General features: G+C 48.5%; 11 protein-coding genes across 11 annotated transcripts; 5 read left to right on the forward strand and 6 right to left on the reverse strand.

Annotated features, from left to right (window-relative positions):
• Positions 1 to 142: 142 nt before the first annotated feature.
• Positions 143 to 2,184, reverse strand: F5891DRAFT_1125712 (uncharacterized protein; the record flags this gene model as incomplete). Its single annotated transcript, XM_041364000.1, has 3 exons — positions 143 to 623; positions 676 to 917; positions 973 to 2,184. The coding sequence occupies 3 exons, from the start codon at positions 2,182 to 2,184 to the stop codon at positions 143 to 145; spliced, it is 1,935 nt and encodes a 644-aa protein (XP_041231215.1).
• A 370-nt stretch (positions 2,185 to 2,554) lies between these two features.
• F5891DRAFT_943037 (uncharacterized protein) lies at positions 2,555 to 3,609 on the forward strand (the record flags this gene model as incomplete). The annotated part of the gene is made up of 4 exons (XM_041374456.1): positions 2,555 to 2,654; positions 2,727 to 2,801; positions 2,858 to 2,883; positions 2,947 to 3,609. 4 exons carry the CDS (start codon positions 2,555 to 2,557, stop codon positions 3,607 to 3,609), a joined length of 864 nt encoding a protein of 287 aa, XP_041231216.1.
• Positions 3,610 to 4,183: 574 nt separating this feature from the next.
• F5891DRAFT_1170014 (uncharacterized protein) lies at positions 4,184 to 5,842 on the reverse strand (the record flags this gene model as incomplete). The annotated part of the gene is made up of 8 exons (XM_041365501.1): positions 4,184 to 4,382; positions 4,415 to 4,587; positions 4,910 to 5,003; positions 5,117 to 5,184; positions 5,228 to 5,256; positions 5,336 to 5,504; positions 5,620 to 5,711; positions 5,767 to 5,842. 8 exons carry the CDS (start codon positions 5,840 to 5,842, stop codon positions 4,184 to 4,186), a joined length of 900 nt encoding a protein of 299 aa, XP_041231217.1.
• A 1,636-nt stretch (positions 5,843 to 7,478) lies between these two features.
• F5891DRAFT_620029 (uncharacterized protein) lies at positions 7,479 to 8,917 on the forward strand. The gene is made up of 5 exons (XM_041372490.1): positions 7,479 to 7,602; positions 7,660 to 7,865; positions 7,920 to 8,311; positions 8,362 to 8,485; positions 8,537 to 8,917. Exons 2-5 carry the CDS (start codon positions 7,737 to 7,739, stop codon positions 8,825 to 8,827), a joined length of 936 nt encoding a protein of 311 aa, XP_041231218.1. The 5' UTR covers positions 7,479 to 7,602; positions 7,660 to 7,736; the 3' UTR covers positions 8,828 to 8,917.
• Positions 8,918 to 10,112: 1,195 nt separating this feature from the next.
• Positions 10,113 to 11,223, reverse strand: F5891DRAFT_1170016 (uncharacterized protein). Its single transcript, XM_041365502.1, has 3 exons — positions 10,907 to 11,223; positions 10,602 to 10,845; positions 10,113 to 10,550 (listed from the first exon to the last, which is right to left on the reverse strand). The coding sequence occupies exons 1-3, from the start codon at positions 11,176 to 11,178 to the stop codon at positions 10,224 to 10,226; spliced, it is 843 nt and encodes a 280-aa protein (XP_041231219.1). The 5' UTR covers positions 11,179 to 11,223; the 3' UTR covers positions 10,113 to 10,223.
• Positions 11,224 to 13,020: 1,797 nt separating this feature from the next.
• Positions 13,021 to 15,837, forward strand: F5891DRAFT_620046 (peptide N-acetyl-beta-D-glucosaminyl asparaginase amidase A-domain-containing protein). The gene is made up of 13 exons (XM_041372491.1): positions 13,021 to 13,304; positions 13,357 to 13,383; positions 13,435 to 13,455; positions 13,504 to 13,622; positions 13,679 to 13,834; positions 13,888 to 14,018; positions 14,065 to 14,145; positions 14,201 to 14,364; positions 14,415 to 14,832; positions 14,890 to 15,019; positions 15,078 to 15,167; positions 15,215 to 15,447; positions 15,496 to 15,837. Exons 1-13 carry the CDS (start codon positions 13,159 to 13,161, stop codon positions 15,598 to 15,600), a joined length of 1,821 nt encoding a protein of 606 aa, XP_041231220.1. The 5' UTR covers positions 13,021 to 13,158; the 3' UTR covers positions 15,601 to 15,837.
• On the reverse strand, positions 15,769 to 19,160 carry F5891DRAFT_975828 (formate--tetrahydrofolate ligase-domain-containing protein; the record flags this gene model as incomplete). Its single annotated transcript, XM_041376568.1, has 12 exons — positions 15,769 to 15,824; positions 15,881 to 16,048; positions 16,101 to 16,405; positions 16,457 to 17,340; positions 17,387 to 17,436; positions 17,487 to 17,544; positions 17,595 to 17,778; positions 17,832 to 18,222; positions 18,277 to 18,388; positions 18,446 to 18,683; positions 18,729 to 19,067; positions 19,123 to 19,160. The coding sequence occupies 12 exons, from the start codon at positions 19,158 to 19,160 to the stop codon at positions 15,769 to 15,771; spliced, it is 2,823 nt and encodes a 940-aa protein (XP_041231221.1).
• A 428-nt stretch (positions 19,161 to 19,588) lies between these two features.
• F5891DRAFT_942935 (GrpE-domain-containing protein) lies at positions 19,589 to 20,371 on the forward strand (the record flags this gene model as incomplete). Its single annotated transcript, XM_041374450.1, has 2 exons — positions 19,589 to 19,840; positions 19,889 to 20,371. The coding sequence occupies 2 exons, from the start codon at positions 19,589 to 19,591 to the stop codon at positions 20,369 to 20,371; spliced, it is 735 nt and encodes a 244-aa protein (XP_041231222.1).
• A 68-nt stretch (positions 20,372 to 20,439) lies between these two features.
• F5891DRAFT_620308 (uncharacterized protein) lies at positions 20,440 to 22,113 on the reverse strand. The gene is made up of 4 exons (XM_041372492.1): positions 21,093 to 22,113; positions 20,762 to 21,042; positions 20,640 to 20,713; positions 20,440 to 20,593 (listed from the first exon to the last, which is right to left on the reverse strand). Exons 1-4 carry the CDS (start codon positions 21,973 to 21,975, stop codon positions 20,509 to 20,511), a joined length of 1,323 nt encoding a protein of 440 aa, XP_041231223.1. The 5' UTR covers positions 21,976 to 22,113; the 3' UTR covers positions 20,440 to 20,508.
• Positions 22,114 to 22,139: 26 nt separating this feature from the next.
• F5891DRAFT_1005654 (uncharacterized protein) lies at positions 22,140 to 23,638 on the forward strand. Its single transcript, XM_041360400.1, has 4 exons — positions 22,140 to 22,189; positions 22,237 to 23,118; positions 23,173 to 23,286; positions 23,340 to 23,638. The coding sequence occupies exons 1-4, from the start codon at positions 22,151 to 22,153 to the stop codon at positions 23,535 to 23,537; spliced, it is 1,233 nt and encodes a 410-aa protein (XP_041231224.1). The 5' UTR covers positions 22,140 to 22,150; the 3' UTR covers positions 23,538 to 23,638.
• Positions 23,639 to 24,968, reverse strand: F5891DRAFT_1005656 (uncharacterized protein). Its single transcript, XM_041360401.1, has 3 exons — positions 24,945 to 24,968; positions 24,192 to 24,892; positions 23,639 to 24,132 (listed from the first exon to the last, which is right to left on the reverse strand). The coding sequence occupies exons 1-3, from the start codon at positions 24,961 to 24,963 to the stop codon at positions 23,683 to 23,685; spliced, it is 1,170 nt and encodes a 389-aa protein (XP_041231225.1). The 5' UTR covers positions 24,964 to 24,968; the 3' UTR covers positions 23,639 to 23,682.
• Positions 24,969 to 25,218: the final 250 nt, after the last annotated feature.

Below are 25,218 nucleotides of genomic sequence, written 5' to 3' on the forward strand. Positions count from 1 at the left end.
GAACGTCGTCAAGATTCAGCAAATTGTTCTCACAGTATCCGGTACCTACTACCCCAAACGTGAATGAGTTCCCTGTGATTATACAGCAGATACGTAAAAGCAGAATATCAATACATACACGAGCCGGCCGACAGGAGCTTGATCATCGTTTCCTCTTGATTCCTACCAAAGAAACCGGTTCCTTACCCTTGCGTGTCCGTAGTGGGATAGGAAAAGTGTCACTGTCCTCATCGTTGTCTTCCACGCCTACAAAACCCTTCCCACTGTCGTCACTACCACTGCCTCTGATCCCGCTCGTATTAGGCACGATGGTCTCAGGTCTCCTGATCTCATGCCCAGAGCACCAGCCATCATCATCGTCAACCCCCTCTTCTTCCTCCATTTCATCTTCGTCCTCATCTAGCGCGCGCGAAGATGCCTGGGCAATTGCAGCGGCGATCTCTGCACTGATACTTGCCACTCTGGCTTCAAGCGGCTCACCCGGTGCACTAGCCTCCAGGGGCCTGGTTGCGATGCCACCAGTTTGCGAGAATAGCGCAGAAATAGTGCGCACTGATTCTTCCAACTCGAGATCCCCTGTTGTATCAGAAACTTTTTGTTTTTTGGCTTTAAAATTATATTTTCTGTGCCATCCAATCATTATCTGTGAATACAACATTAAGCTTGGATACCCACATGTTAGGATCTGGTTCCCATGTTGGATCGTGAGTTCGCATGTGTTGAGTGAGCGTTGTGCGACGTGTAAACGTTTTCTCGCACTCTGGATCTTCACATTTGTAAGGTCGTTTTCCTGTGTGCGTTCGCCGGTGCCGTGCGAGACTGCTTGAGTCCCCGAAGGTCTTTCCACACCCTGGATATTCGCAAGAATGCGGTTTCTCGCCTGTATGTACCCGTTGATGAACGTGTAATGCAGATCGCTACGTGCCCGGAAAGTTGTAAGACACTGCGTGTAATTTGATAAATAATACAAACCTGAATGAACGTCTTCCCACATCCGCCATGGTTACAAACGAACGGTCGTTCGCCGGTGTGGATCCGCATGTGTCTCGCGAGATCGCTCCTCCGGGTGAATGTCTTGCGACACAGTGGTTCTTCACAGGCGTGTATGTTTATTGTTTTCTCCTTCTCGACATTTTGCTCTTTATCTTTTTCTTTGTCCCTCCCCTTCTTTGACTTCTTATTTTCGGGAGACTTCTTTGGTGCTGTCGATGTAGAGGCAATGGGTTGCGGAGTGGGGCGCGATGGGCCGGGTAAAGGTTGGCTAGAACGCACGGGTGACTGAGCAGGCGTGGTACGAGAACGAGATATTGGGGAAGTGCTTTCGGTCGATGGTACCTGGAGGTGTCCGTGAGTGGGATCCGATTCTGTTTCGGTGTCAAAGTGTGATGAAAGATGATTCAATATGTCACTGATATCATTGAACTCTCCAGGCACGCCTTCGTGGGCGTCTGGTACATCCGTCCGAGTTTTGTGTTGTGGTGAACATGCAGTATCACTCCCATTTCGGTCGTCATTATGGTCGTCATTCCTTATCTCTTGTGTGGGGTAAAGGAGGTCCAAATCCCGAGGCCCCAAGTCTCGAGGACCATCCACAATATAGTCATCGGCATCGCCAGCCGTTAGAGAATGGAACGCGGGGGCGGTACGCGTCGTACGTAGACTATGTTCAAGCTCCGCATCGTGGAGCTTTAAAGACTCAGCATGGCGCTCATTGGACGAAGCGTGTGCATGTGCTGCTTGCAGCATGGCAGTGATACTGCGAAGATTAAGACCAAGACCAGAAATAGCATCGCCAGCATTTGTAGTATCGCTGACTTTCTGTGAGTCATCTGGAGCGGAATCCGGAATGGAGGGATCGTGGTCTTGCTCGTTCTGCGCCTGACGTTGCTGTGCGGCAGCACTCAGGAGTGCAGCAGATGCAGCGGTCGCATTCTGGTGAAGGAGACTGGCGATTTCGCGCTCCAGCATTTCTACTGAGAAGTGTTCCGGAGATACAGACGGGTCGAGGGAAAGGGGCACGCCATCGTGTGGCGAATGTCCGTGGTGTGATGAATCGGAGAATGAGGAAGGGGCGTTCACGTCGACCTCATCTCCACTATGGATCTGTTCTTCATCTGAGCCCAAAGGTTCATCATGTACTACATCTGAGAGGTCGAGCACCGGTTCATTTTCATCATGGTCCATACTGTAAATTGTAAAGCGCCTCCCGCACGGAGTGTAGACCTAGTGCGAAACAAGTCAAAATGCGATTCCTGTCGAAGACACTGAACCTAAATAAATAGATCTAACAATTCCATTACTCACCGAGATGTATACACGTCGCGCTCACCGATGAGCACAGTATGGATGGTCGAGGTTGCCGTTGAAGCTTTGAAGCCCAATAACGGACGGTGCTTGAACACGATGTTGTGACGCTTGTTTAGGTAACGGCATCATTCACGTGTCGTTTCCTCTTTCGGAGATTGCGGCGGCCCAGCAACACCAAGTGGCACTCGCTAAGTCATCGGCTGTGCCTCTTACTCCCTTTCATGAACTCCGGCCACGGCGAGCCATCATGCCTGCAAAGACTAACAAACCGGCGAGACCAAAGGTCAAACGGTATCATGTGTACGCCGTCATACTCTTCGTTATGGGGACACTCTTTCCCCCACTAGGTGTGTATTTCTGATCTTGTCGTGAGGAATGCTCTCGTGGAACCAGAGTGCTAAACCACCATTTGAATGCAGCGGTAGCAGCAAGGTTCGGTCTCGGGAAGGACTTCTGGCTCAATCTCTTACTCACGATTTGTGGATACATTCCAGGTATGCGCTGTAATCACAACAGTTATAATTGCATTTAATTAACTTCCTTGTCCCAGGACACGTGCACAATTTTTACATACAGGTAATAGGAGCACTAGCTGCATTGTTTTGTGGATCAAAGTGCTGACGTGTTTTGAATATGCAGAATATCAGGAATAACAAGAATCACCGCCGCACACCCAAGTGGGTCCAGCGCTATGGCCTTGTCGACACTTCAACCATCAAGCGTCATGAACAGCGCTCCCAGTGGGCAGGGAGATACAACGACCGTAATCCGAACTCTGCTCTAGATGAGCAGCCTCTGGAGGAAGGCCAAGTTGCGTCAAGCCGTTCAACAACACAGGATCCCTCCACCAAGCCAGCCAATGGCAGTGCTCTCTGGAAGCCTGATGACGAATCATTCTACAACCCTGAACGTGAAGGTAGCATGCGTTCAGCCGAATCAGGGAGTTCTCGTTGGCATTACCCAGCCAACTTCAACGATACATTTCCTGGTGCAGGAAACGCTCCAGCGCGAAAGAAGAAAAAGAAGAAAGATAGGTGGGCGAGAACGGAGGATGCATATAATGCTCCCGAGCAGAAGAAACGAAAGAAGAAGTCAAGGAATCGCTCTACACCTGACGATGGCGGTGATCTAGAGTCGACCTACTCACGCAGAGCAGGATCAAGTGTTGATTTGGAGGTGCCAGAAGATGCAGCCGGTGGCACATATGGGAGACAAGTTGAAGGCAATGGGCATGTAACGGCGGAGAATGACGATACTGCCGCATTGCAGGGCGAGAACGATGTCTTCAACCACGAGTTCTGACGGCACGCCTTCCATATATCCTACATCAACTTTCCACGTTAGCTTTCATTTATCTATTGTATGCAGTGTCTTTCAGAGATCGTTACACATCCGAAGTGGAGCCAACTGTCACACGGTCCCTCACATATTGTACGTGAAAAACTATATATTCAGCGCTTTCCTTTCTAGATATCACCTTGCTCCGCAATGTTACTTGAGTGGGTCCAGCATCAACAGCAGGAATAGCCATCATATGGCTATGTTGTACCATATGGACACGGCGGAGAACATTCTGCTTGGGCAATTACGAGTACCGGGCCCGGTAGTGCCCGCACACTCCACAGTTCCAAAACCAGTCCATGGCTTATGAGCTTGCAGGGAGTTGCCGCCACGAGTCCCATAGCAAAGGAGGAAATAGGCGAGCTGATAGCGTACAGGTCGATGTGAATTTGTCCCCGTTGATTCAAAATTAGTTTCTGCTCCAAGATCTGCATTAAATGGGCACGACCAACGCTGCAAGTGCATGGACGTGTTAAGAAAATCGAAAACAAAACACACTCACCGATATTCATCGTCAGGCCAATTTAATGATATATCAAAGAATTTGTTGCACTTCCCAGTCCGCCGCTGGACATGGGGACCCGAGGTCGGGCACGAATACTGTAACTATCAGAGAGAGAACACGGAGGCCCGTGGCTGTCCCACGGAAAAAGCGGGTCAGCCGTTCACTGACTTCCCCATCTAAATCTTGATGATCTGGAGTGAAAAGCTCCTCGAAACGGTCTTGCTTATGCCTGGATACAGCTAATGTAGTTAATGCACTGACCGGAACAGAATACAAACCCTATGCCAATCCTGCTTCTGTCGCTGTGCACGGGGCATATTGATTGCCCTTGAACGTTGAACGTTGAACGACATGTTGATGCGGAACTGATAACGTGTGATGATTTCGAAAGTTACCGGCGCCAGGGATGTGGTTACGAAAAAGGAGTCGTGAACCTGTCGGTAATCAGTATTCAGTACTCAGTGTCGTAAGTGGCTCGGAACCCAAGTGAACTAAGGATAGAACTTGATAGTCAAACACCACCAACGTCACGTGATGTATTTATTGAGGAGGGAGGAAAGCGAATCTCGCAAATGTTTTTCGACAATCTCGTTGAGCTCAAATTTTGCAGCGCGTAAAAGCTGAGCGCTGAGGAAGGGTACATATGCTGATATAGATTGGTATATAAATACTTTATAATTATTGAGCAGACGGTCACGCTGTTGTCACATCGCGTGATGCTGGTGTTTTCTAGCCTTTACATCATGTCATACACACCCACCCACAGTCTGACATCTGGTTTACTCGTATGAGTCCAGCATAGTGTTTTTTATTCGCCTCGAGCACGAACAAGCTGCTGAGGGAACACCGCCTGCCACGGAGCAAGGTAAAATTCAGCTGGGCCGCACCCTAGTCTAAATGTAGTGCGGCCTTGTTTAACCTCTCCACCTCTTCTTCGAGTTTCTGATTCTTATTTTAGCTTACAGCGCGTCCTCCGAGGGATCGAGAATAGAGCTTTCAAAGCTACTGTGCGTCCTCGCGTGCTCATCAGGCTGATACAAAAACAGAAAATCAAAACATCCCACTGGAGCCAACCATTTTGGCACAGAACACTGGTCTAGTTACTACAAAGAGGACAGGGGTAGAAGCCAATGCAACGAGGTATGCGTCAAGTCGGAGTTGACAACGACGTTCTAGGATTACCAGGCCTAGGGTATCCATCCGATCGTGCCGGCTTGCGGAGGAGAAACACAAACGGCATCACCTCCGCAGAGCCACTGAGTTCGTGACATTGCGTGTGCACGCCATCTCCTCGTAGAGTAAATGCTTGACCTTTCCTGATTTGACCACCACCGGTGTCGGTTAATCCAGTCTAATTGGTTTACACATGGGTAAGCAGTCTTTCAGATCCTATTCATTCTTTCCTATATCTTTATCTTAACCTTTTCCCCTGCAGCCCTTGCCTCGTGGAATTCGGCATCACGAACCTGCCGCTGCCAGGCAATCTTCATTGCCACCTCCTGTTTAGTGGAGATATTGCGGTGGTTGTCTAGCAAGACGTTTTCGAAATGGCTCCTGCCTTTTCTCATTCAAGTTTATCGTCTCGCTAATATAGCAGGAGTTTGCGCACCCACCCTGTCTCTCGTTACACTCAGTGGCGTCGTATGATACGTACTTGATGCTTTGGAGTTGTAAATTTCCCGAATTCATGGGGTCGTTCTGCCTCTTGCGGCCGAGTCCCTGCTTTGCCGGCTATATCCTCGTTCTTTGCGTGTGAGACTAGTAAGCGAGGATAATCAGATCTTCGCATGGTTCTATAGGTACCTTGTCGCAGAGCATCCCCGTTTTAATTTAGACTATCTAAACTTTCCATGTAGTACTAATCCCTAAACTTTTTATCCGTAGTCTACTAGGTTTCTATATTTTCAGACAAATTTGAGTAGCCTCAGCGATTTTACAGGCAGTACTTTGATATTAATGGGACTGAAACATTCAAAACACTTTGATTTAGGGGGGTTAGAAACCAGGGAACGATAGTGCTACGTGATTGGGTTCAAAAGTAAATTCAGGAATACTACAATTGGGTAGCCAACTTTGGCTCTGTACAGCAGGATCAGTACAAGGATCCTATCCTGTAGAGCAGCTCTCATGCGAAGGGATTGATTGACGCGGTAGTGGCCAAATCCGGTCAAGCATCAACAACGTTAAATATAGCATGAAACCAGGGATAAGCCCTGCTGAGTCCGTGACGTTGTTTTCTCAGCAATTTGTTCGTACTCAAGGCGAGTAAATGCCGCATACACTTATATGAATAAATGGGCGTCTGAATGTTATAGAGGATGTGTATAATATTGTGTGAAGGCTAGGGAATACTTACAGCCTAGTTTGGGATAACCCATACGCAAACAATGATGTGATTATGTAAGCTCATATCATGAACTTCTTCGACGCCGTGCCTGATGATCCTGTACATTTTAATGTATGTCTCCGAGAACAGCCTGTCAGTACTCGTGGTATGTAGTTCGCTAGATGCTCGGTTCGGACCTGGCATCGTTGGTAGTTCGCTAGATCTTGCTCGGTTCGGACCTCGGTAAAATATAGTGATGTATTGGCATCGTCGGTTCGCTAAATCGTGGCATCACGATGCTATGAATAAATTTATTAAATGATGCCAAGTACGTTGTACTAGCGGCCTGCCTTGTGCAGCCCTGTGCTGTGTGATAACGCCGTTTCAGCATGAGGTGCTGCTCAAGATCCTCCGAGCCGGGCCTGAGTGTGGTGCTGAGTGTTTCCAATAATTGATGGCCGCTGAGTTTCGCTTGTTATCTCATCTAAACACCGTGCGGTCGCGTTGAACTCAACTGACCTCCGAGGGACCGAACATAGAGTTTTTGAAAACCCACTGTGCAGGCCGCAGCGTATTATTGGGTTAATGCAATACCAGGTGCAGAAATCCATGAAGCTTAGCGCTGGCACAGCCCAAAATGCACATTGACTCCGAGATTTATTTATATTATGATCTGTGGGTGAATTTCTAAAAAAAAACGCACCGACGGTCTGAACTTAAACACTCAACCGAACATCTCGGTGTTGTGTATACCGGTATTTTGCGGGCTTTAGGCGGATGTACGGGAAAGTCACTCATCCGGAATCTGACTACAGCTGTTCGCTATTTCGTACAACAAAGACTCCACCAGCATTCGATGAGTCTTCGAGGTCCTTCCATTTAACATTAGGCTTTCAATAGTCTGAATGCGAGGCGGAGGCAGCGAGAGACTGCAGGAATGGGTGTAGTCGGCGAGCAGCTCGGATCAGTCATGCTTGGGCGAGATCGAGGGCCAGTCTGTCAGATCAACCTGACACGGAGATATTGTGGAAAGCTCAACCGGACTGATAGTCGCCGGAAGACTGACATCACAGCTATTGTCGAGCGGTGCTGGAGGTCTTGACCTTTGTCTGATGTAACTGAGGTACGTTAACGTTCTCCAATTTTGGAGTTTCTCGGAAGCTCTTAGGAATGATAAAAGGCCACTTACAGGGCCTCAACTCCACCGTACACCCTCTCAGCGGACTTGCGAACTCGGAGAACCTACCTTCGACGAGAATGTCTACGCCCACGATTTCAACCTTCATTACCTCTGTGGTCCTACAGCCCATTATAGTGGCGATCACCAGTGCTGTTCTTTCATCCCTCCTATCCTACGAGATCGCTGGACGGCTTGACTGGAGGCCGGTAAGCCCTTTGTTTGCGGATTCCACAGTCCTTTCTGATCACAAAGTGTAAAAGATCACCGTATGCGTGACATGTGACATTCTTGCTGTCGCCGTTGACCACCTGAAGGATCAAGAAGTTGCCATCAGCGCTCGGGGTGCGGCTGTAATGAAGCGCTTTGCCCCCCTGTTCCATCTTGCCCGTATTTTTCTGGGGTTGAATGTGTTACTGCTTGTGGTAGCTTTCTGGAGAAGTCCACCGAAAATGTCGCTCATCGCCATAGCTTTTGCTGCCCCCGCTTTTCTGTGGGCGACGCCGCTTCACTTTTCGCGGATCGGCACAGTACTGAACAGATTGGTGCTGGCAAATGATGATGAAGGAGAAGTGGAATATGATTCACCTAAAGCTCCATTCATAATCAAACGAGTTCCTGGTATGAAGGCTATATTTGACGGTATTATTCGAGGGTATGTGCTGTCGCATCCTGTCGGTTTATGATTTTTTGACTGGAAGACAGCTGTGGAATATTCTTCGTCGTCAACTCAGCACTGCAGTCATCATGGCAATCGACCTATAATGCACCTCCATGGATGATCATGGAGACTGTCATTTGGTCGACGGTTAATCGCACTTGTCATTGTGTAAGACAATCTCTTTCTTGTAAAGTACTCCCGACTGAAGGTTTTCCAAAGATTATGACAGACGTGCGTGACTATGACGAGGACGTGAAGACAGGAGTCCCGACTATACCCGTCCTTTTAGGATCTGCTCTTAAGACTCGGATGGTCTTAAGTGTCGTTCAAGCAGCCGTTATGATGGCCTTCCTCCGCAATCCATTTATTGTGGGGAGTTCTTCCTTTGCGATCGCTCTTGTTTGGATTTTAGGGAAAGATTCTCCGAAAGTTTACTTCCGTCTCAGTCTCCACTCACAGACGATATTCATTGTTCTGTACGCTGTTATGCTTGCTTTTGACTTGCTCTAGACCACTATTGTACATTTTAGAGTTGAACGATCCTTAGAAAATGTAGCCTTCACTCACAGTCAATATATATTCATTATGCAAATATCCGTTTTGTCAGTTTGTATCTCCGCTTCTCTTCCGTACTAACGAATTTCTATATGACAAACGAGAGCACTTCCGAATGGCGGGCGCTTAGCGCTTAGCGCTAAACCAGTTTGCTCGGAGCTAGCGTGTCGAGCCACAGTCGGCCTCGCTGAACCCAGGGCTCAGCAAGACTGACCGTAGCTCGACACAACGTTTTTCAGAAAAGCTCCCAATGTTTTTCTTGCCCTTTACCAGCGATATACTCTTTCTTATCTCCGTCTTCTAAGTTCTTGCTGACATTGTGTTTAATTAAATCCGTAAACCTCTCCTGAGTCCTGTGTGTATGCAGTGCACTTGCGTCAGTTTAGAATTCCACCTGGAAGCGGGGTACAAATGTGGGGTTATGTAGAACAAAGACGTCGACCTTCGTGCAGTGTCACACCAACACGCGGTTTCTCTTCTCCGCTTACCACAGCGCCTAGACTATGCTCTAGCGGGCTCCGACGCGCCTTCTGTACCTTGCCGCCTTTCGAATTTTCTTTTCCCCACTCGCCATGCCCTTTCCTTGGCAGCTTATACAATTTTCTACCATACTCGTACTCAGGTTCCTTAGCTACGTAACCACATTCCTACTGTTCAACGGGGATCCGAATCTACTGGGTCTGAAGCACCACGGGACCACCCGCTCTCGCAGCTCATTTCGGGCCGGGTCGGGTTCATCAGGCTACCAGGGCTTCCACCAGTATATATATATGTCAGTTATTGCAATCAAGTATTCGGTTTTTTTTTCATTTCCATTACTTACGCACCTGCACAAGAGCGCTCACAGAGTCCTGTCTGACACCTTTGGCCTAAGGGGAGATTTTCTGCGAGACAGCTGGACTTTCACGAGGCCCCCCTTTTCTTGTTACGCGATCGTCCATCTGCGATCCAGTATATATCCTCCCCCTTTTTTACCTGAAATATCCTGCAGATAAGCCGGGTAATTGTGACCGGCACCGACTATAGCCTGTGGGATCTACTAGCACATTTTGTTACTTTCGATTACATTTATAGTGTGGGTTGGACCACCTGACTGGAAAACGTGTAGATCGTGCATGGAATATATAGATGGACCATACATTTTTCTGCAAGTCTCCTCACCCCCCGCCCGAAAGCCATGTCAGGATCACCAATGTGGACCACAACGTACACGCATGTATGTATACGAGATGCTAACCGGTTTGCCTAGTATTCAAGATGGTGGAATTTCCGTTACAGGCACGAGGGAATACATATTCTTCTATGTACATTCGAGGTAAATAGAATATCCGAGGTATCAACTGGAAGCCAGTTATAATTGTGATTGAGACCCGCTATCTCGATCAGCTTCTCCACTCTCCTTGTCCTTTCCCTTTTCTTTCTCCGGGCCCGACCCGTCATCTAGGTATAGATAGTTCTGCTTTATATAGTCAATAACAGCAGCTGGGATGAGATACCGGACCGAAAGACCACGACGGAAGAACAACCGAACTTTCGTCGAGGAAACATCGTTCTGAACCAGCTGGGGGATAGGATAGATATTGTTGCGCCAGCGCGCCAAGCTGTCTGTTGCCTGATCCATACTGGACCCCGTGCGCTCAATGACAAACGTGCCATAGCGTCCGAGTATGCGATCGAGCTAGGAATCCGCTCATCAGCTTGGAGTACATGCGTAACGCATGTAACTGACATCATTATGAGACCAGACCCCTGGCTCAGACATGGTGCTTATCAGGTCCGATCCAGCGAGAAGCATGATCCGAACATCACGATGTTCACCATCACGGGTAGACACGCCACCGAGAATCGTATTGATCTCGTAATTGAAGTGGTCGAGGACGACAGCCGTGCGTTGATAATTTTGGAATGCCTCCCACGAGTCGACCATTAGTCCTGAAGACTCTTGCTCTGTAGCAAGCGTGCACATATTGACCCTATTTCGCGTATCCATACGAGTTCAAAGATAAGATTACGCAGCTCAAAGGCCGCACATACCGGTGATGGGCTCGAACCAGTCCTGGCTTCTTGTATTCCTCACTAACAGGACTGAGATATCCACCAACAATCTCAAAATTAGTGTTCTGCCGAACGAAGTCATTTGCCATCTCGAACATTCGGAGATGGTGATATGTGATGGGGTTGAAGGAACCACATGCTACAAGGACAATTGGTTGCTTGTCAGAGGCATGTAGAATTCGATGGAGACGATGAGAGGTAAACGTATAGTTTGGAGGATTTACAAAGGTGGAGCTGCTTTGAGCGGCCATCGTGGTTGTGAAATGAACTAGTTTAGGCCGCCATTTCAATGTATTCCGATCGCTCAGTCACAGAAATAACATTTGCTGCGTCAAAGCTTTACCCTTTCTGGAAGTCACTACTCACGCATTGCCTTTAGTCATCCTTGAGTCATAATCCCGCCATCCCGGGATTCCCTTTCAGGTTAGCGCGTGCAGCTGACATGCACAGTTCCCAAATGTCTCCGTTAAAAAACAGTACGCTGGCCTCTTGGTACTCCCTATCCAACCCTTATTGGCTTCAGTTGATGCTTAATACAGCAAGACAACTTGGTTCCGAGCACTGACTTTCCGCTATTCGGTAACCAATCCGCTGCAAGACAACTTGGTTCCGAGCACTGACTCGGACTTTCTGCTACTCGGTAAACAATTCATTGCCGTCAATATCATAGCCATGGACAAATCTCGTGTTGGCCGTCCTCGCACAATCCTCGGTACAATACAGGCTGGCTTAAAATCATGAACGTACGATATCTATTACTTTCTGGGCTTGAACACGTCACCACCACCATTGGCGGGTGAGTTTGCTGGCAATTTGCTGGTAACCGTACAAGCTTAAGAAGGCTAACACACAGCTCCCGCCCACATGTGACAAGCCACGTTTACAGGTGGCTGATCTTTAGATAGGAGCCTACTATCACGCCTCGGAATGATCCACAACCATTGCAACTCCTCGATTTCTCACCACTTTCATTGCAGCCTGGTAAAAATTTTGTGAACGAGGTCGCTCACGCTTCCGCGTTCCCGATTTTGATGCCCCACATAATGAATTACACGCAGATCCCTTGTTTTATGATTCGTTATTATATGCGAAGTACCATCCAGTGTATATCCGACTGGTGCATATTCCAGGTTGACCGTCCGCTCTCTTCTTTCACAGCAATTCTTGATTTCGATGCGGCTCTTGCGCACGTACCGCTATGTTCATTTTATTTGATGGCATAGGCATAGGCAGGATTTGTATTGACGCGCATATCGACACCGTGACCACGTATTCTCGTGCGGATTTGAAAGTTTGCTGTACAGACCACTTGAGCGTGTTCCATCGCTTGCCTTTCTATTGCGCAGCTGCTCCGAGTCGTCGAGTTATTTCTCTGTGGAGTGACGAGTCGAGCCTTCTCTCGCGGTCAAATGAGGAGCCGCCTTAGTTTTCTTAACCGGAAGTAACGTTGAGGAGAATCTGACCGTTCTAGTTGCTCCATTACCCGGGCTACTGTTAATTTGAAACTTTGTGTGCGTTTGGAAGAGGTCTGCCTCAAGGGCGGTTGCATCCAAGCTGTTATGCGTCATTTCGCCCATCTGTGTTGTTGACTTTCCTGCTTTTCGGACCAGCATCTGCTGGATCGTTTATTTGTTCAACTCCCGGCTGGTTACCCCAATAAACTTGGCACGTTGCTCGCTGCAGAGATGGATCACAAATAGTATCCCCATGAAAACATCCACTTATCTCAGTCCACGCGCGGTTTGGCTCGTTGTCATTACACACTTCACAGTTTCCATTACCATCAAAAGTCATGCAAAATTTGGCCTTGCTCACCTTGTCTAGTGTCCACCAGCATGCTCTTGCGTCTGTCTTCCACTGGCTCCTTGAAGTTGGCTCTCATGCCTTGTGTGACAAATACTGGAATTGTGGCCAAGAATGGCAGTATAGATGTAAACTGTCGATGATCCTTTGATAGGCGAGTCAGGGATTAATGGCGCTTACCCCGCTACTCACGCCTCAATTTCCCCGTTCTACACCCTGCATGTGGCGTCAGTCGTTAGACAAATGCAGCGCACTGCTTCGAGTCGCTTTCGTTATGATTTAAATCATCATATCAACTTTTTTTCCGTTGCCGAGAATATCATCATGATGGGTCCTGCGAAATGAACTTGAATGTTGCTGGGTAACAAGATTTCGGTCCCCACGCGACGTGTTCACTTCCCACTGCTAGTAGACACTAGCTGCAATCGATGCTGTCGAAGATGAGGGCATTCGCACCACTGGCAGGTGTATTGCTTGCCGCACTTTCCAGTGCCCAGGTGCTTGTCGATTTCCAAGTCGCTGAACCGCCTCCAGTTCCAAACAGCGGGCAACAATGCACGATGATGATTCTGGAGTGAGAAAACCATTTTGAAGCATTTCGAACTCTAACAACTATTACTTCCTAGGCGTACATTTGGGAACTCATACGGAGAGTTAGTATACGAGTAGTGAAAATTTCAAGTTTAGCTGACCTTCTGTTTCAGTCCAGAGATCGTCCAGTACAGGTGGGTCTGCTTGCGGTTTTTCACGTCGGATCTCATCTGACTCTGCAGTCCGCCGACCGATTGTGGGGCAGTCGGTTCCTGGGCAGCAGTAACACTCAACTTCACAGTGACATCAAACGGGACCCAGTATGACCGCCTTGGAATTTTCACGTTCCAAAACACGGAAAGTATGTTTTTTCATGGCCATGCATTGCGTGACGAGAACTGATATTGAACGTCGTAGTTTGGCGCACCTCAACTCCGGAGCCGACTACAGACGGTATCATCTGGACTTACACGAAAGATGTTACTCGCTACATTCCCTTGTTCGACAAGCCTGGAACTTTCATTCTCGAGCTTGACAACATCGTCACATCTACTGATACCGGGCAGTACGCAAGTATGTGTGTTTTCGGTTCGTTCCCGACGATGTTGTACTAACTTGAGCATCAGCTACACTTTATGCAACTTTCTATGCATCGTCCGGAGAATACCCTACGGCTGGACAATCCAACATGATTGTGCCGATATCGACGATGCTAAACAACACTGGCGACGAGGCTTCGGTCCCACCAGCATTTTCTGTACGCTTTCCCTTTTGCATTATGAGTGTTAAGTAAACCCTTTTAGCTCAACGTGACGCTCCCGCAAAACACTGTTGAAATCTATGCCGAGCTGTATGCATCCGGCAATGGAGACGAGGAATTCTGGGTGAGAGACAGTTGCATATAAGGAAGCCGAATCACAGATTGATTCTTCTCTCAAGTACTACAACACAGCCGATGAATACCTTGGATATCTTCCGCCCGGCACAACGTACGGCGGAGGCCCCTTCCGCGAAGTTCGTCTCCTCGTGGATGGTCAAGTTGCTGGTGTGGCCTTTCCATATGCTGTCATTTTCACAGGTGGCATAAATCCCGCAGTTTGGAGGTATGACCCTGTACTTTCTCAGTTTTTTCTTTCAACCATATGATTTACAGGCCCATCACATCATATGGTGCAATTGATCTTCCTACCTACTTCCTTGATCTCACACCATTTGCACCGGTGTTTGCCGACGGCCTCCCCCATAATGTGACTTTGGATGTCGCATCCGCTGAAACAAATCACACTCTTAACCAGAACTGGTATGTTTCTGGACTGTTGCAGGTTGTCACAGACCCATCAGGCAAACAAACGACGGGCAGCATCACGGCGTATGATGCTCAACCCTATGCAATAACGGAAACAACAGCGAGCATCGGCGGTGCAGATGTCAATATCACGGTCAAAGCTCAGCGCTCCCTCAAAATTGAGGCAACCATTGTCAGCGGTAGTGGGACGACAAACAATGTCGTTTTCCAACAGAGCATGGACTTTACAAACACGCAATATTATCTCGATGACGCCAATACTCAGGTTGAGACCCATCCTTGTCCCTAATAATTTGCTCATCACTCAATACATTCATCGCAGAATGTCGCACAGATATCCTCCGGCTCAGTCATTTCAACTCACAACGGAGTCTCGGTTCTTACCGACAACTTCGACTATCCCCTGTACATCAACTTCTCAGCCCTGGTTGATAATGATACCGTGACATCATGCAAGTTTCGCTCAGTTCAACCTGCATTGCATGCATGACTGACCAACTTTCGCTTTAGATTATACCACGTTCGATCACTCGTATAACCGTCAGCTTGTCCCCGCGCCTTTCATCTTGGGATCCGACATTAATGAGCGTCAGCAGACAGGTACGATATCTTTTTCTGCAGCGAACATGTACTCAACTGTATTCCAGCCGGTTACCTCACCTTGTTAACCACAGGACTTGTTACTGCGAACGGGACCAGCGATAACACCTTTTCGTACATCGACACCAGGGGCAACACATACGCTAGGGATGTAAACGCTGCATATGATGTGATCACCTATGACAAGCAGAGCGGCAGCCTTGCAACCACTCCCCTACCCACGTTCCCTCTGGCTTCCAATGCACAGTTCATTCCCGGTGCAAGACTTCCAGGTGGAAGAGTGTGTGCATAACTCGTAGATTAGATATAGCGATAACACTGTGAATAGATGCGAGAAGCTATTTATTCAATACATGATACATCTAACACCCGACAAGACCGCCCTGAAGAGCAACTATCTGGGTGTGCCAGCACCCTCCACCGTCTTAAATAACCCAAGTCCACAACACCTCAACGGCTACATATGCACGTGTTGAACAGCAAACAGCTCCGTGTTGAGACGGGGCTTCCAACGTGGAAGCTGCGAAATCTGATGAAGATTCGAGACGATGACCACTATATACGTTGTCGCGATGGTTGAAAGCGCGAGAGAGCAAAGCGTCTAGAACAATCCGACGACGCGCCCAGTTTGTGGGTCAAGTCCGACTTCCCAGAATCCTGCGCGGCAATTTCTCGTGAGATAATTTTTGGATAAAGCACATGGTATCACTTACCTGGCCGTGTGCCAAGTCCCGGCATGGTCTGCATGTCTCCGAGAATAGGGTATAGGAAACCAGCTCCAGCAGATAGGCGCACTTCGCGAATGGGAACGGTGAAGCCAGAAGGAGCATTTTTAAGTGACGGATTATGAGAGAATGAATATTGGGTCTTTGCCATACAAACTGAATGAACGGCATAAATATAACTCCACAGACATAGGGAGAAAGGACTTACTAGGCAGGTTGCCGTAGCCTTGCCGAGTATAAGTTTCTATCTGCTTGCTGGCATGCTCGCTAAGTTCGATGCCAGCCGCGCGGTATATTTCCTTGCAGATTATCTCGATCTTTTGAGCGATGGGGAGGTTGAGGTCGTAGAGGAATCTGAAGCCGGATTCTCCTTCGCAAGTTGCAATGACTGCCTCGGCAAGGGCACGTGCACCAGCACCACCTTCTGCCCAGTGGTTGCTCACTATCGCGGCATCGGCACCAGCAGCGAGAGCTTCCCGACGGATGAGCTCAAGTTCGGCAGGGGTATCCGAACTATGTGAAAGTCAGCCAACATTCATGCGGGAAAATGGAAGCAACACAAACGAAAATTGGTTGATAGCAATGATAACCTTGACACCGAACTTCTTGGAGTTCTCGATGTGCCTAGTGAGATTCTGGCAACCTTCCTTGAGGGTGACAAGATCCTCCTTGGTGTAGGTATCAGCCAAAGGCTTGCCAGGTGTCACCTCAGGTCCACCACCGTGCATCTTGAGTGCACGAGTAGTGGCAACGATGACGGTAGCATCAGGCTTCAGGCCACTAACACGACACTTGATATTGCAGAACTTCTCCATGCCCATGTCAGCTCCGAAACCACCCTCAGTCAGCACATAGCCAACGCGGTCGGAAGAGTCGCCCTCCTCAGTTCCTGCGAGCTTGAGAGCGATACGATCAGCGAGGATGGAGGAGTTTCCGTGGGCGATGTTAGCGAAAGGGCCAGCATGGACGAAAACAGGGGTACCCTCGAGCGTTTGCATCAAGTTGGGCTTGACCGTGTCCTTCATGAGAACAGCAAGTGCACCTCCAACACCAATGTCATCAGCAGTGATAGCTTCTCCGCGCTTGCTTGTTGCGACGACCATGTTGCCCAGCCTCTCTCGCATATCAACGAGATCAGTGGTCAACGCAAGCACGGCCATACATTCACTAGCCACAGCGATGTCAAACCCAGCCTCGCGCTCGTGGCCTTTCTCAGTAGGGTTACGGCCAAGTGTGACTTTGCGCAAGAAACGGTCATTGGTATCGAGAACACGGTTCCAAGTGATCGTCTCGGCGTCGATGTCAAGGCGAGCAAAGAGGTTAATTTCCTCGGGTGTCAGGTCGTTCGGGTTGGTTTTGTCGATACCAAGCTTCTTCAAGCGCTTGAGCATCAGGGGTGCGAACTCGCGCTTGCCCTTTTTGGAGGGCACAAGACGACTGAAGAGACCCTGCAGAAAGTGAGTTCGTATAACGGGGTTTTCAAACTCAACAGACCTTGTCACTCTGAGTCGCTTCGTGGAAGATACGAGCGTCAAGAGCAGCAGCTGCACTCGAAGTCAGGGATCGAAGGTCAGAACAAATTCAGTAAGCTTACCCAGTAAGTTATTGGCAGCCGTGACAGCGTGTATGTCACCGGTCAAATGAAGGTTGAACTAAACAAAGAACATCAGGGCGAGAAGGAATCCAAAGAAAGAAAGCCCACCTCATCCATAGGAATTACTTGACTGTAACCTCCACCAGCAGCTCCACCTTTGATACCGAATGTCGGTCCTTGAGAAGGTTGCCGCACACAGGCGAATGCCGGACGTCCAAGATGCGCCCCCAGTGCCTGGGCAAGACCAATGGTAGTCGTAGACTTGCCCTCACCCAGAGGAGTGGGTGTGATACTTTAAAAATAAGTCAACTTCAGATAGCAAAACGTGTTCCAGCTAATTCCTACCCAGCAATGACAATGTATTTCCCATCTTTCCGGTGTGCCAAGCGATCCAACACACTGAGCTCGACCTTGGCCTTGAACTTGCCATAGCTTTCAAGTTCGTCGGGTAGGAGTCCCATCTCTTTTGCGAGCTGAGTGACGGGTTTTGGGATTTGAGCCATAGCAATCTCGATGTCGCTGGGAACTTTCTCCTTGATGTCAAGTGCCAAGGGTTTGATCTTACGCTCTCGAGCCTTTTGCCAGAGACGAACAGCAGAGTTGTATACATTCTCCATTAGCAAAGCGACAGTCATGGGACCAACACCTCCTGGAACAGGGGTGATGTGCGATGCCACAGCAAACGCGTCTTCATCCACATCTCCGACCAGGCGTTGACCTGATTTCTTGGTCGCGTCTAGAGATTGTTCATATAAATAACCCGGATCGTATGCCGAGACCAAAAACATACCCGGAACGAAGTTGATGCCAACATCGATAACGACTGCGCCAGGTTTCACCCACGAACCTTTGACAAATGCTGACTGGCCGATAGCAGCTACCACGATATCAGCTTGTCTGACCTACAAGTGAATGTGAGAAAGTTGCACTATCTGATAATCACGTGAGATGCAACTGACGATCTGTTCAATGTTCTTGGTGCGACTGTGGCATTGGGTGACAGTTGCATCACGGCTTCTCAGGAGTGCAGCCACAGGGTTGCCAACAATGTCGCTACGACCCAGCACGACTGCGGTTGACCCAGCGATGGATACGCCAGTACTCTCCAGCAGACGAATAACAGCTGCTGGTGTACAAGGAACGAATAACGGGGAAGCAGCACGCGAAGACAAGTGTCCTATATTGTATGCATGGAAACTAGTTCTCTCAGATAAAGCGATTTCCCACATGAAAACAACTTACCCGTCAACATCTTTCTCGGGACAAACCGCCTCAGTGACAGCGCGGGTGCCGTCTGCATCAACATGAGGTCCAAGAGGCAGCTGAACAAGGACGCCACTAATAGTTTCATCATCCGAAAGCTTCTTAACGACCTGGATGATCTCGTCGGCCGTAGCTGCTTCTGGGACGTTGACGTGATTAAACTTAATGCCGACTTCCTCTGCAGCTTTAGCTTTCATGCGAATGTATGTGCTCGAATCAGGGCGTTCGCCAGCTTGCACGACTACAAGCTGGGGTTGGAACCGAGGGTATTGAGCTTGGAACGCCTTGATTTTCTGTGCGACATCATTGCGAATAGACCTAGACGCACGTGATTTCATCAGTACGGGTTGGGTGATTATCACAGATCACTTACTTTGCTATGATAGTGCCGTCGATGATCTGAGCGGTCATGATGGTAGAAACAAGGATCGGTTTTGAACGATTTCGAACCGAATAAGAGGTAGATATGGAAGACAAATGGAAAGGTCGAAAGGCTGGGCAACTTGGAGGCATCCTAATAAATGCCATATGAAGTTGCCTCTTTTGGTTAATTGACTACAAGCACACCCACGAACGAACGAAATTTACACACAACACAAGAACTTTTAAAAGATAGACAGTGAAATCAGAAAAAGATAGAAACACGGGAAAGCAGAAGGCACAACAGGATTTTTTTTAATATCGTGACTCGTCAATATTTCTAGTGATCTCTGAAGAAAATCGAGTTCATCAAGCGAATATGTAATACATTCCCACGACCTTCCCTTTCCGAAAATTTTGGACGCGTTTGGCTCCGTTCATAAGGTCACACCTCGTAACTCTCTTCCATCATTTATATCATGAACGCTGCATACGTCCGACAGGCCTTTCGTTCTTCTACGGCTTCACTGTCGTCGAGAACTATCGGCCGCTCCTCACGAGATGCGTTGGCATCTCACGGCCGGCGAATAGTAAGCATACGACAGTACTCTGACGACAAGGCTCCTGCAGCGGAGGTGGACGCAGAGAAGGAGGTAGAGACAGAAATCACGCCGGAGACTGAGTTGCTCAAAACCATCAAAGCAAAAGAAGCTGAAACCGCGGACCTAAAAGTTAGTATTCCCCTTCGAACATTGCATGCATTTTTTATTGTTCCCCAGAGTCGGTTACAGTACCTGCAAGCGGATTTTTTGAACTTGCAACGCAATGCTGCTCGTGAAAAAGAGCAGCAACGTGATTTCGCTATCACCCGCTTTGCTGGTGACCTGCTTGAGACCGTAGATGTTCTCGCACTCGCCCTCAAGTCCGTACCAGAGGATGCCTTTGCCCAAGCAGACTCTTCATCCCCAGACTCATCCGATTCATCGTCCAACTCCAAATCTGTCCAAACCTACCTGAAGGAGTTGCATCAAGGCGTCGACATGACCCATCGCCTTCTCCTCTCCACACTATTCAAGTATCACGTCAAACCATTTGACCCTACCGGTGACATGTTTGATCCTAATCAACACGAAGCAATGTATCAAGCTCCAATACCCGGAAAGGAACCTGGGACTATATTAGAGTGCCAGAAAACCGGGTACATGATTAAGGATCGGTTACTGCGGGCGGCGCAAGTCGGTGTTGTGCAAGATACATCATGACCTATATCATTGCTATGGAGCGGGGTTTAGGGGTATGTAGTGCAGGTATTGGGAGGACTATTAGTCACGCTAGTACTCTAGAGCCTCTATGAGCGGCGGCGTGGGTAGACGATAGATATTATTTTAGCACATTTAATTCACCGAATCTCAACTCTGAACCGATCCCGTAAATAGGAAACGACCTGTGCATTAAGAGAGTTGGCCTCATCGTTTGAAAGTGATCTACTCAAATGTTAGAAAGAAGCTTTCATGAAAGACAGGGGCTTACCTATCCATTGAACGATAATTGATCCTGTAACAAAGACTCTTCCGGTTAGTTTTTGGGTGAGTAAAATCGTCGATCTACTCGGAGGTCAGGTCAGGCCACACTCGGTTCAGAGTAACACTCACCAATTTGACGTCCTCCACCACATCTCCAGCGACGTCTCGGACAAGGTCACAAAAATCGTTTTCATGAAGTGTCTGGCCTTCAGGGAGCCAAAAGCTCACGTCCTTGAAGCATGCTGGGTACTTCGAGTACGGTTTGAACGTGGTGATTTCGCCTTGTTTAAACTGCGATAGGAAACGGGGGTCCTGTGACCAGAACAAACGAATGTCGGGGATAGAATATAAAACCATTGCTATTCGTTCGAGTCCAAGGCCGAATGCCCATCCCAGCTTGTTTGAAACATCTAATTATGCGTCATTCGTTAAATTAATATACGTCAATTCATCGACGTACTCGCGTTATCGAGTGTTGGCTGATAAATGACTCCACAACCGAGAATTTCCAGCCATTTACCACGGAAGAAGACCTCGACCTCAAAACTTGGCGTCGTCCACGGAAAAGTAGCTTCGATCCACCGCACTTTAAGTGGGTTCTGTGCAGTAGCACCAACGCGTCCAGCAAACAAATGTAGCATCAGGCTATTCAAGGATAATTTCAAGTTTTTCGCGATTAATTCCGTATGTTTTGGATCATGAGCTGGCTGACAAGGATTCGTCGATGATAGATGGGGGACATCTTCGATTTCTATACTGGATTGTTCCAAGTGGGCTGCGAGACGTTCGTTGTCCTCCTCGATCTCCTTCATGCCCGTTGAGTTTGCTGAAACGATACGTGCACCTTCTGTTTGGTGAAATACAGGGTAGTGTGACCCGTCTATCTCGTCGCGGCGGTACACATCTGCAGTAAGTAACCACTTCGTCTCTCCTCGTCCAAACACCTCTACTTCGTGAGCAGATGTGTGAGTGCGCAACATGAGGTCCTTGTTGACATAGTAGCTGTCTGTCACGGACCGACCAGGGTGGTCTTTTGGGAAAGATAGCAGATCAAAGTTTTGGTATGGAGTGACGAGGGGAGAGAGTGAGGAGAGGTGAGTGTAGGAGGGGAAGTGTGATTCTATAAGCCCTCGGAGTGTGCTGAGGGGATGTGAAGGTTGTGTGTGTAGCTTTAGTGGGAGCTTGGACACGATTGTTGGAGATATGTTTGTCATATGGTCGGTGAGGTACTGTTCACCTAGCACGGTGACATGACACGGTCGTTGGGCAGCCATGTTAGCGAGATATCGCGAGGGTACTCCTCTCGCATGAATATTTCGCCATAGCGAACCAGATAAACGCATTGAACGCGAACTACCTGTGAGTTTTCGTTGAATTGTTGCAAGCTCACCTACTGGTCTCGCTCTCCAAGCCTACTAGTACTAATGCTCTACGTTTAACCGCGTTCGTTTGCACTTGTTGCCCAAAAGCTTCAAACAAACCCAAACTTGATTATGAGCACAGCCACTTCGAGCTCTGATGTCCCGAGTCGCCATCAGGGATTCAGCAGACTCAAAGGTGAACAATTTCCGTGTATTGATGCACAGGAAGCTCATCAAAATCAGCCTTCGCTCAGCAAACGAAAATCAAAGAGACGCCTCGTCGATTCTGATGAGGAAGAATTTGATGATGCTGCTGACGCTCACATCGAGCACGTCGCCTCTGGCACCGCTCCAGTCGCCCCCGGTCAAGCTCGAAAGAAGAGTAAGGTGGATGCGAGTGCGAAGCGCTTGAAGATGTCGGGCTCTGTGACAGGAGCGAAGAAACCGGTGTTCTCTGACGCAGAAGATGCCGAAGTCGACATTGATGATCTCATGGATGAGGATTTCCTTGACAAACCTTTCCCAGATATCGAAGACGAGGATTTCCTTGACGAATCTTTTCCAGATGTCGAAGACGAGGGGTTCGAACCTGAAGCCGTACCAAAGCGTGGTGGAAAACCAAAGGCATCTTCGTCCGTGAAGAGCAAACCTCCGAGGGTTAAATTGGTGTTAGGAAAGGGTGGCAAGCCGAAGGCTGGAAAAGAAAAGGAGAAAGAGAAGGAGATCATGATCAAGGACGAACGCAAAATCCCTCCCTCTGACACCCTTTCTGTGTCTACTAGCGTCACAGCCCACAGTCAAGTCTCTGATCTCTTTGCGGATGACGAGTCTTCCATCCATCCACCATCGGTAGTCGATCCTTCTGCCCCACCTGATCAGGCCGCCTTGCCGCCACCAGAACTGAAGAAGCGCAAACTCCCAACAATCAAGAAGAACAAACCCTCTACCTCAGCTGCAACTTCCACTCAGTCCCAATCCGCCGCTGCCCCCTCTAAGCCACCACCTTCAACTGACGATGTAACAAAAATCGGCGCCCCTCATCCACAACGTAAGGCTGCAGGTCTCATGGGCGCAGCAGACTTTGACCTGCGAGATAAAAGCGTGTATGCTGAGCTCTTCAAAGGGGTGAGGCGGTTTTGACGATGTTTTTACATGTTCAAATATCTATCTACTCTGCAGGCTGGTGGTAGTACTCCTCGTTCTGGACTCAACAGGAGAGAGAAGGAGGAGGAACGACGGAAAGAGCTGAACAAGATGCGTGATGAAGCAAAGGCTAAGCGCGCGGAAGAAGCTGTCTGTTTCTTTGTCTTATTCGCACGGGATTCTTATTTCTGATTCGAGCGCAGAAACATCATTTTGATCTGCAGTCACAAGCAGACAAGATCGCTGGTTTTGAACAGAAGCTTAGAGCCAACAATTGCATGGCTTTGCACCCGAACTTCCTTGCTGCTAAGTTCCGAGAGGAGTACGACAAGGAGAAAGTGCGTCTACGGCATGACAGGGAGCAGAGCCACAGTGCTACAAAAGAGGAGGGCGAGGCTTAAGTTGATGGCTTTCAATTCTTGTTTTGTTCAAGTTGTACTGATCTTGCTTTCGAACATGCAATACTAGACTTGTGCATAAATCTCTGCAATATTACAAACTTCCTGTATTCTATTACTTGCACAACGAACACTTCTGGAGCGTCTTTCATCTCTGTTTCTGGCTGACCCCTAGGGGTGACTTGTACATAGGAGACACGAGGTTGGCGGATACCTTTGTTACCTGGTCGAAACAAAGATCAAACCACCTTTTGTCTGCTGTGGGTTTGTTTGGTGTCGATGCTGACTTATCTCCCTCGATGCTGAGCCCAGAGAGCTGTTGTTCTAGAGAGGACGTATCGGGGAAGAATATTCGTAGCTGTAACTGGAGTCCGTTAATTATATCGAGCAGGGCTAACGATTCCTTCCTGATCGTGGCGGGGTTCTGAGGAATATATAACGAGGAGACCAATTCGTCGGACGCAGCAAGGAGTGCGTGGGACTGCAAAAGCAGAGCATCTAGAGCAAAGCTCGGAGGTGGTGGGGTCGGTGCAGACGAAAGCAGATCCTGGAATATACGTTTGTGCAATAGTGTGGTTAGCCTCAGCACGGAGTGAACCTGACAAATGGCGCGTTTAAAGAGAGCTGTTTTGAAAGTAGCGGAGACAAGTACTGTACATTTTTTGTGCGCGCCAACTCGTCCTTGTCCATCTTCTCTCCTGCATCACCCAAACCGAGCTCATCCCAACCGTCGTCGATATCATCGCCATCGACATCATCGCTGTCACTCCCTTCCGCTCCATCTATCATTTCAGACAGTTCCCGAAGACTGTCTTCGAGAGCCTCTCGGTCCTGCTTCCATCTTCGACAGATGGCAGAAATTGTATCCTTTGGTATTCCGTTAGTTCCACGCGCTTGAGTTATGAGATCGTGAAGAGTGCCTGTCCGAACAAGATACTCTTCTCCTGCGGATTCACTCCTTGCTATCGACGGGCCACGCGCAGCGAGGTTCAAAAATGTTTGCACGACTGCACGCAAAGCCTCCAAAATAGCTGTCACTTCATGTTGCACCTCCTTGATAAGCGTCGTCCCATGTAAGTCAGGATTCAAAAGATGGATGCAATGTGCGATGCCAGACGTATATTTCATTAGATCCGCGATCACGGGTAGAGAAGCGGAGTATGTAGGGGATGATGGTTTGAGCGCAAGAGAAAGTTTAGTGCTGGAATTGTATATCAGAGAAAGGAGAGCGTCTAGGTCTTTTAGGATCATAGCGAGATCGGAGGTTTGAGGCTCTAATTTATCGAGCTGATTTCGGGAAGCGAGTGCGGAGAGTGCAGCTGTGCATGTCTCGGACGCAGATGTCAAAGCGACGATGACTTGTAGTCATAATCATTTAAAACAGAATTCACGAATCAGTGAGCCACTCACCTTTCTGCTTGTCAGTCATGTTCTGTTTCAAAACATATAATGCGCGGATCTAATTCAAAAGTGGGCTTACGTAAAGCTGACTTGTTTTCCTGAATCTTCCCGCAGTTTATGTACTGACGCTCTTGTCGCAAGCACTAGTGCCACCATTTCCCTCTAACTCTCCAGTGCATGTCCGTGCACCTCCTGGTAAGTAACTGTTACTTTAATCGTATGCTACTGCATCAACCATGATGTTTTGTAGCTACCGGGCATCCTGCGCGCCCAAGGGCGTTCA

This window comes from Suillus fuscotomentosus (assembly GCF_016647785.1).
Source record: "Suillus fuscotomentosus strain FC203 chromosome Unknown F5891scaffold_6, whole genome shotgun sequence".
NCBI lineage: Eukaryota > Fungi > Basidiomycota > Agaricomycetes > Boletales > Suillaceae > Suillus > Suillus fuscotomentosus.

Coding starts and splice junctions, on each gene's coding strand:
- F5891DRAFT_620029 (XM_041372490.1), top strand. CDS start 7,737: ATGTCTACGCCCACGATTTCAACCTTCATTACCTCTGTGGTCCTACAG. Junction 8,312..8,361: donor TTTGACGGTATTATTCGAGG/GTATGTGCTGTC, acceptor ACTGGAAGACAG/CTGTGGAATATTCTTCGTCG. Junction 8,486..8,536: donor TTAATCGCACTTGTCATTGT/GTAAGACAATCT, acceptor GGTTTTCCAAAG/ATTATGACAGACGTGCGTGA.
- F5891DRAFT_1170016 (XM_041365502.1), bottom strand. CDS start 11,178: ATGGCCGCTCAAAGCAGCTCCACCTTTGTAAATCCTCCAAACTATACG. Junction 10,846..10,906: donor CTGGTTCGAGCCCATCACCG/GTATGTGCGGCC, acceptor TACGCGAAATAG/GGTCAATATGTGCACGCTTG. Junction 10,551..10,601: donor GGGTCTGGTCTCATAATGAT/GTCAGTTACATG, acceptor GCGGATTCCTAG/CTCGATCGCATACTCGGACG.
- F5891DRAFT_620046 (XM_041372491.1), top strand. CDS start 13,159: ATGCTGTCGAAGATGAGGGCATTCGCACCACTGGCAGGTGTATTGCTT. Junction 14,019..14,064: donor CGGTCCCACCAGCATTTTCT/GTACGCTTTCCC, acceptor AAACCCTTTTAG/CTCAACGTGACGCTCCCGCA. Junction 15,448..15,495: donor CAAGACTTCCAGGTGGAAGA/GTGTGTGCATAA, acceptor CACTGTGAATAG/ATGCGAGAAGCTATTTATTC.
- F5891DRAFT_620308 (XM_041372492.1), bottom strand. CDS start 21,975: ATGCGTTTATCTGGTTCGCTATGGCGAAATATTCATGCGAGAGGAGTA. Junction 21,043..21,092: donor GCCAACACTCGATAACGCGA/GTACGTCGATGA, acceptor ACGCATAATTAG/ATGTTTCAAACAAGCTGGGA. Junction 20,594..20,639: donor AATTATCGTTCAATGGATAG/GTAAGCCCCTGT, acceptor ACATTTGAGTAG/ATCACTTTCAAACGATGAGG.
- F5891DRAFT_1005654 (XM_041360400.1), top strand. CDS start 22,151: ATGTCCCGAGTCGCCATCAGGGATTCAGCAGACTCAAAG. Junction 23,119..23,172: donor ATGCTGAGCTCTTCAAAGGG/GTGAGGCGGTTT, acceptor TCTACTCTGCAG/GCTGGTGGTAGTACTCCTCG. Junction 23,287..23,339: donor CTAAGCGCGCGGAAGAAGCT/GTCTGTTTCTTT, acceptor ATTCGAGCGCAG/AAACATCATTTTGATCTGCA.
- F5891DRAFT_1005656 (XM_041360401.1), bottom strand. Junction 24,133..24,191: donor AGTTGGCGCGCACAAAAAAT/GTACAGTACTTG, acceptor GCCATTTGTCAG/GTTCACTCCGTGCTGAGGCT.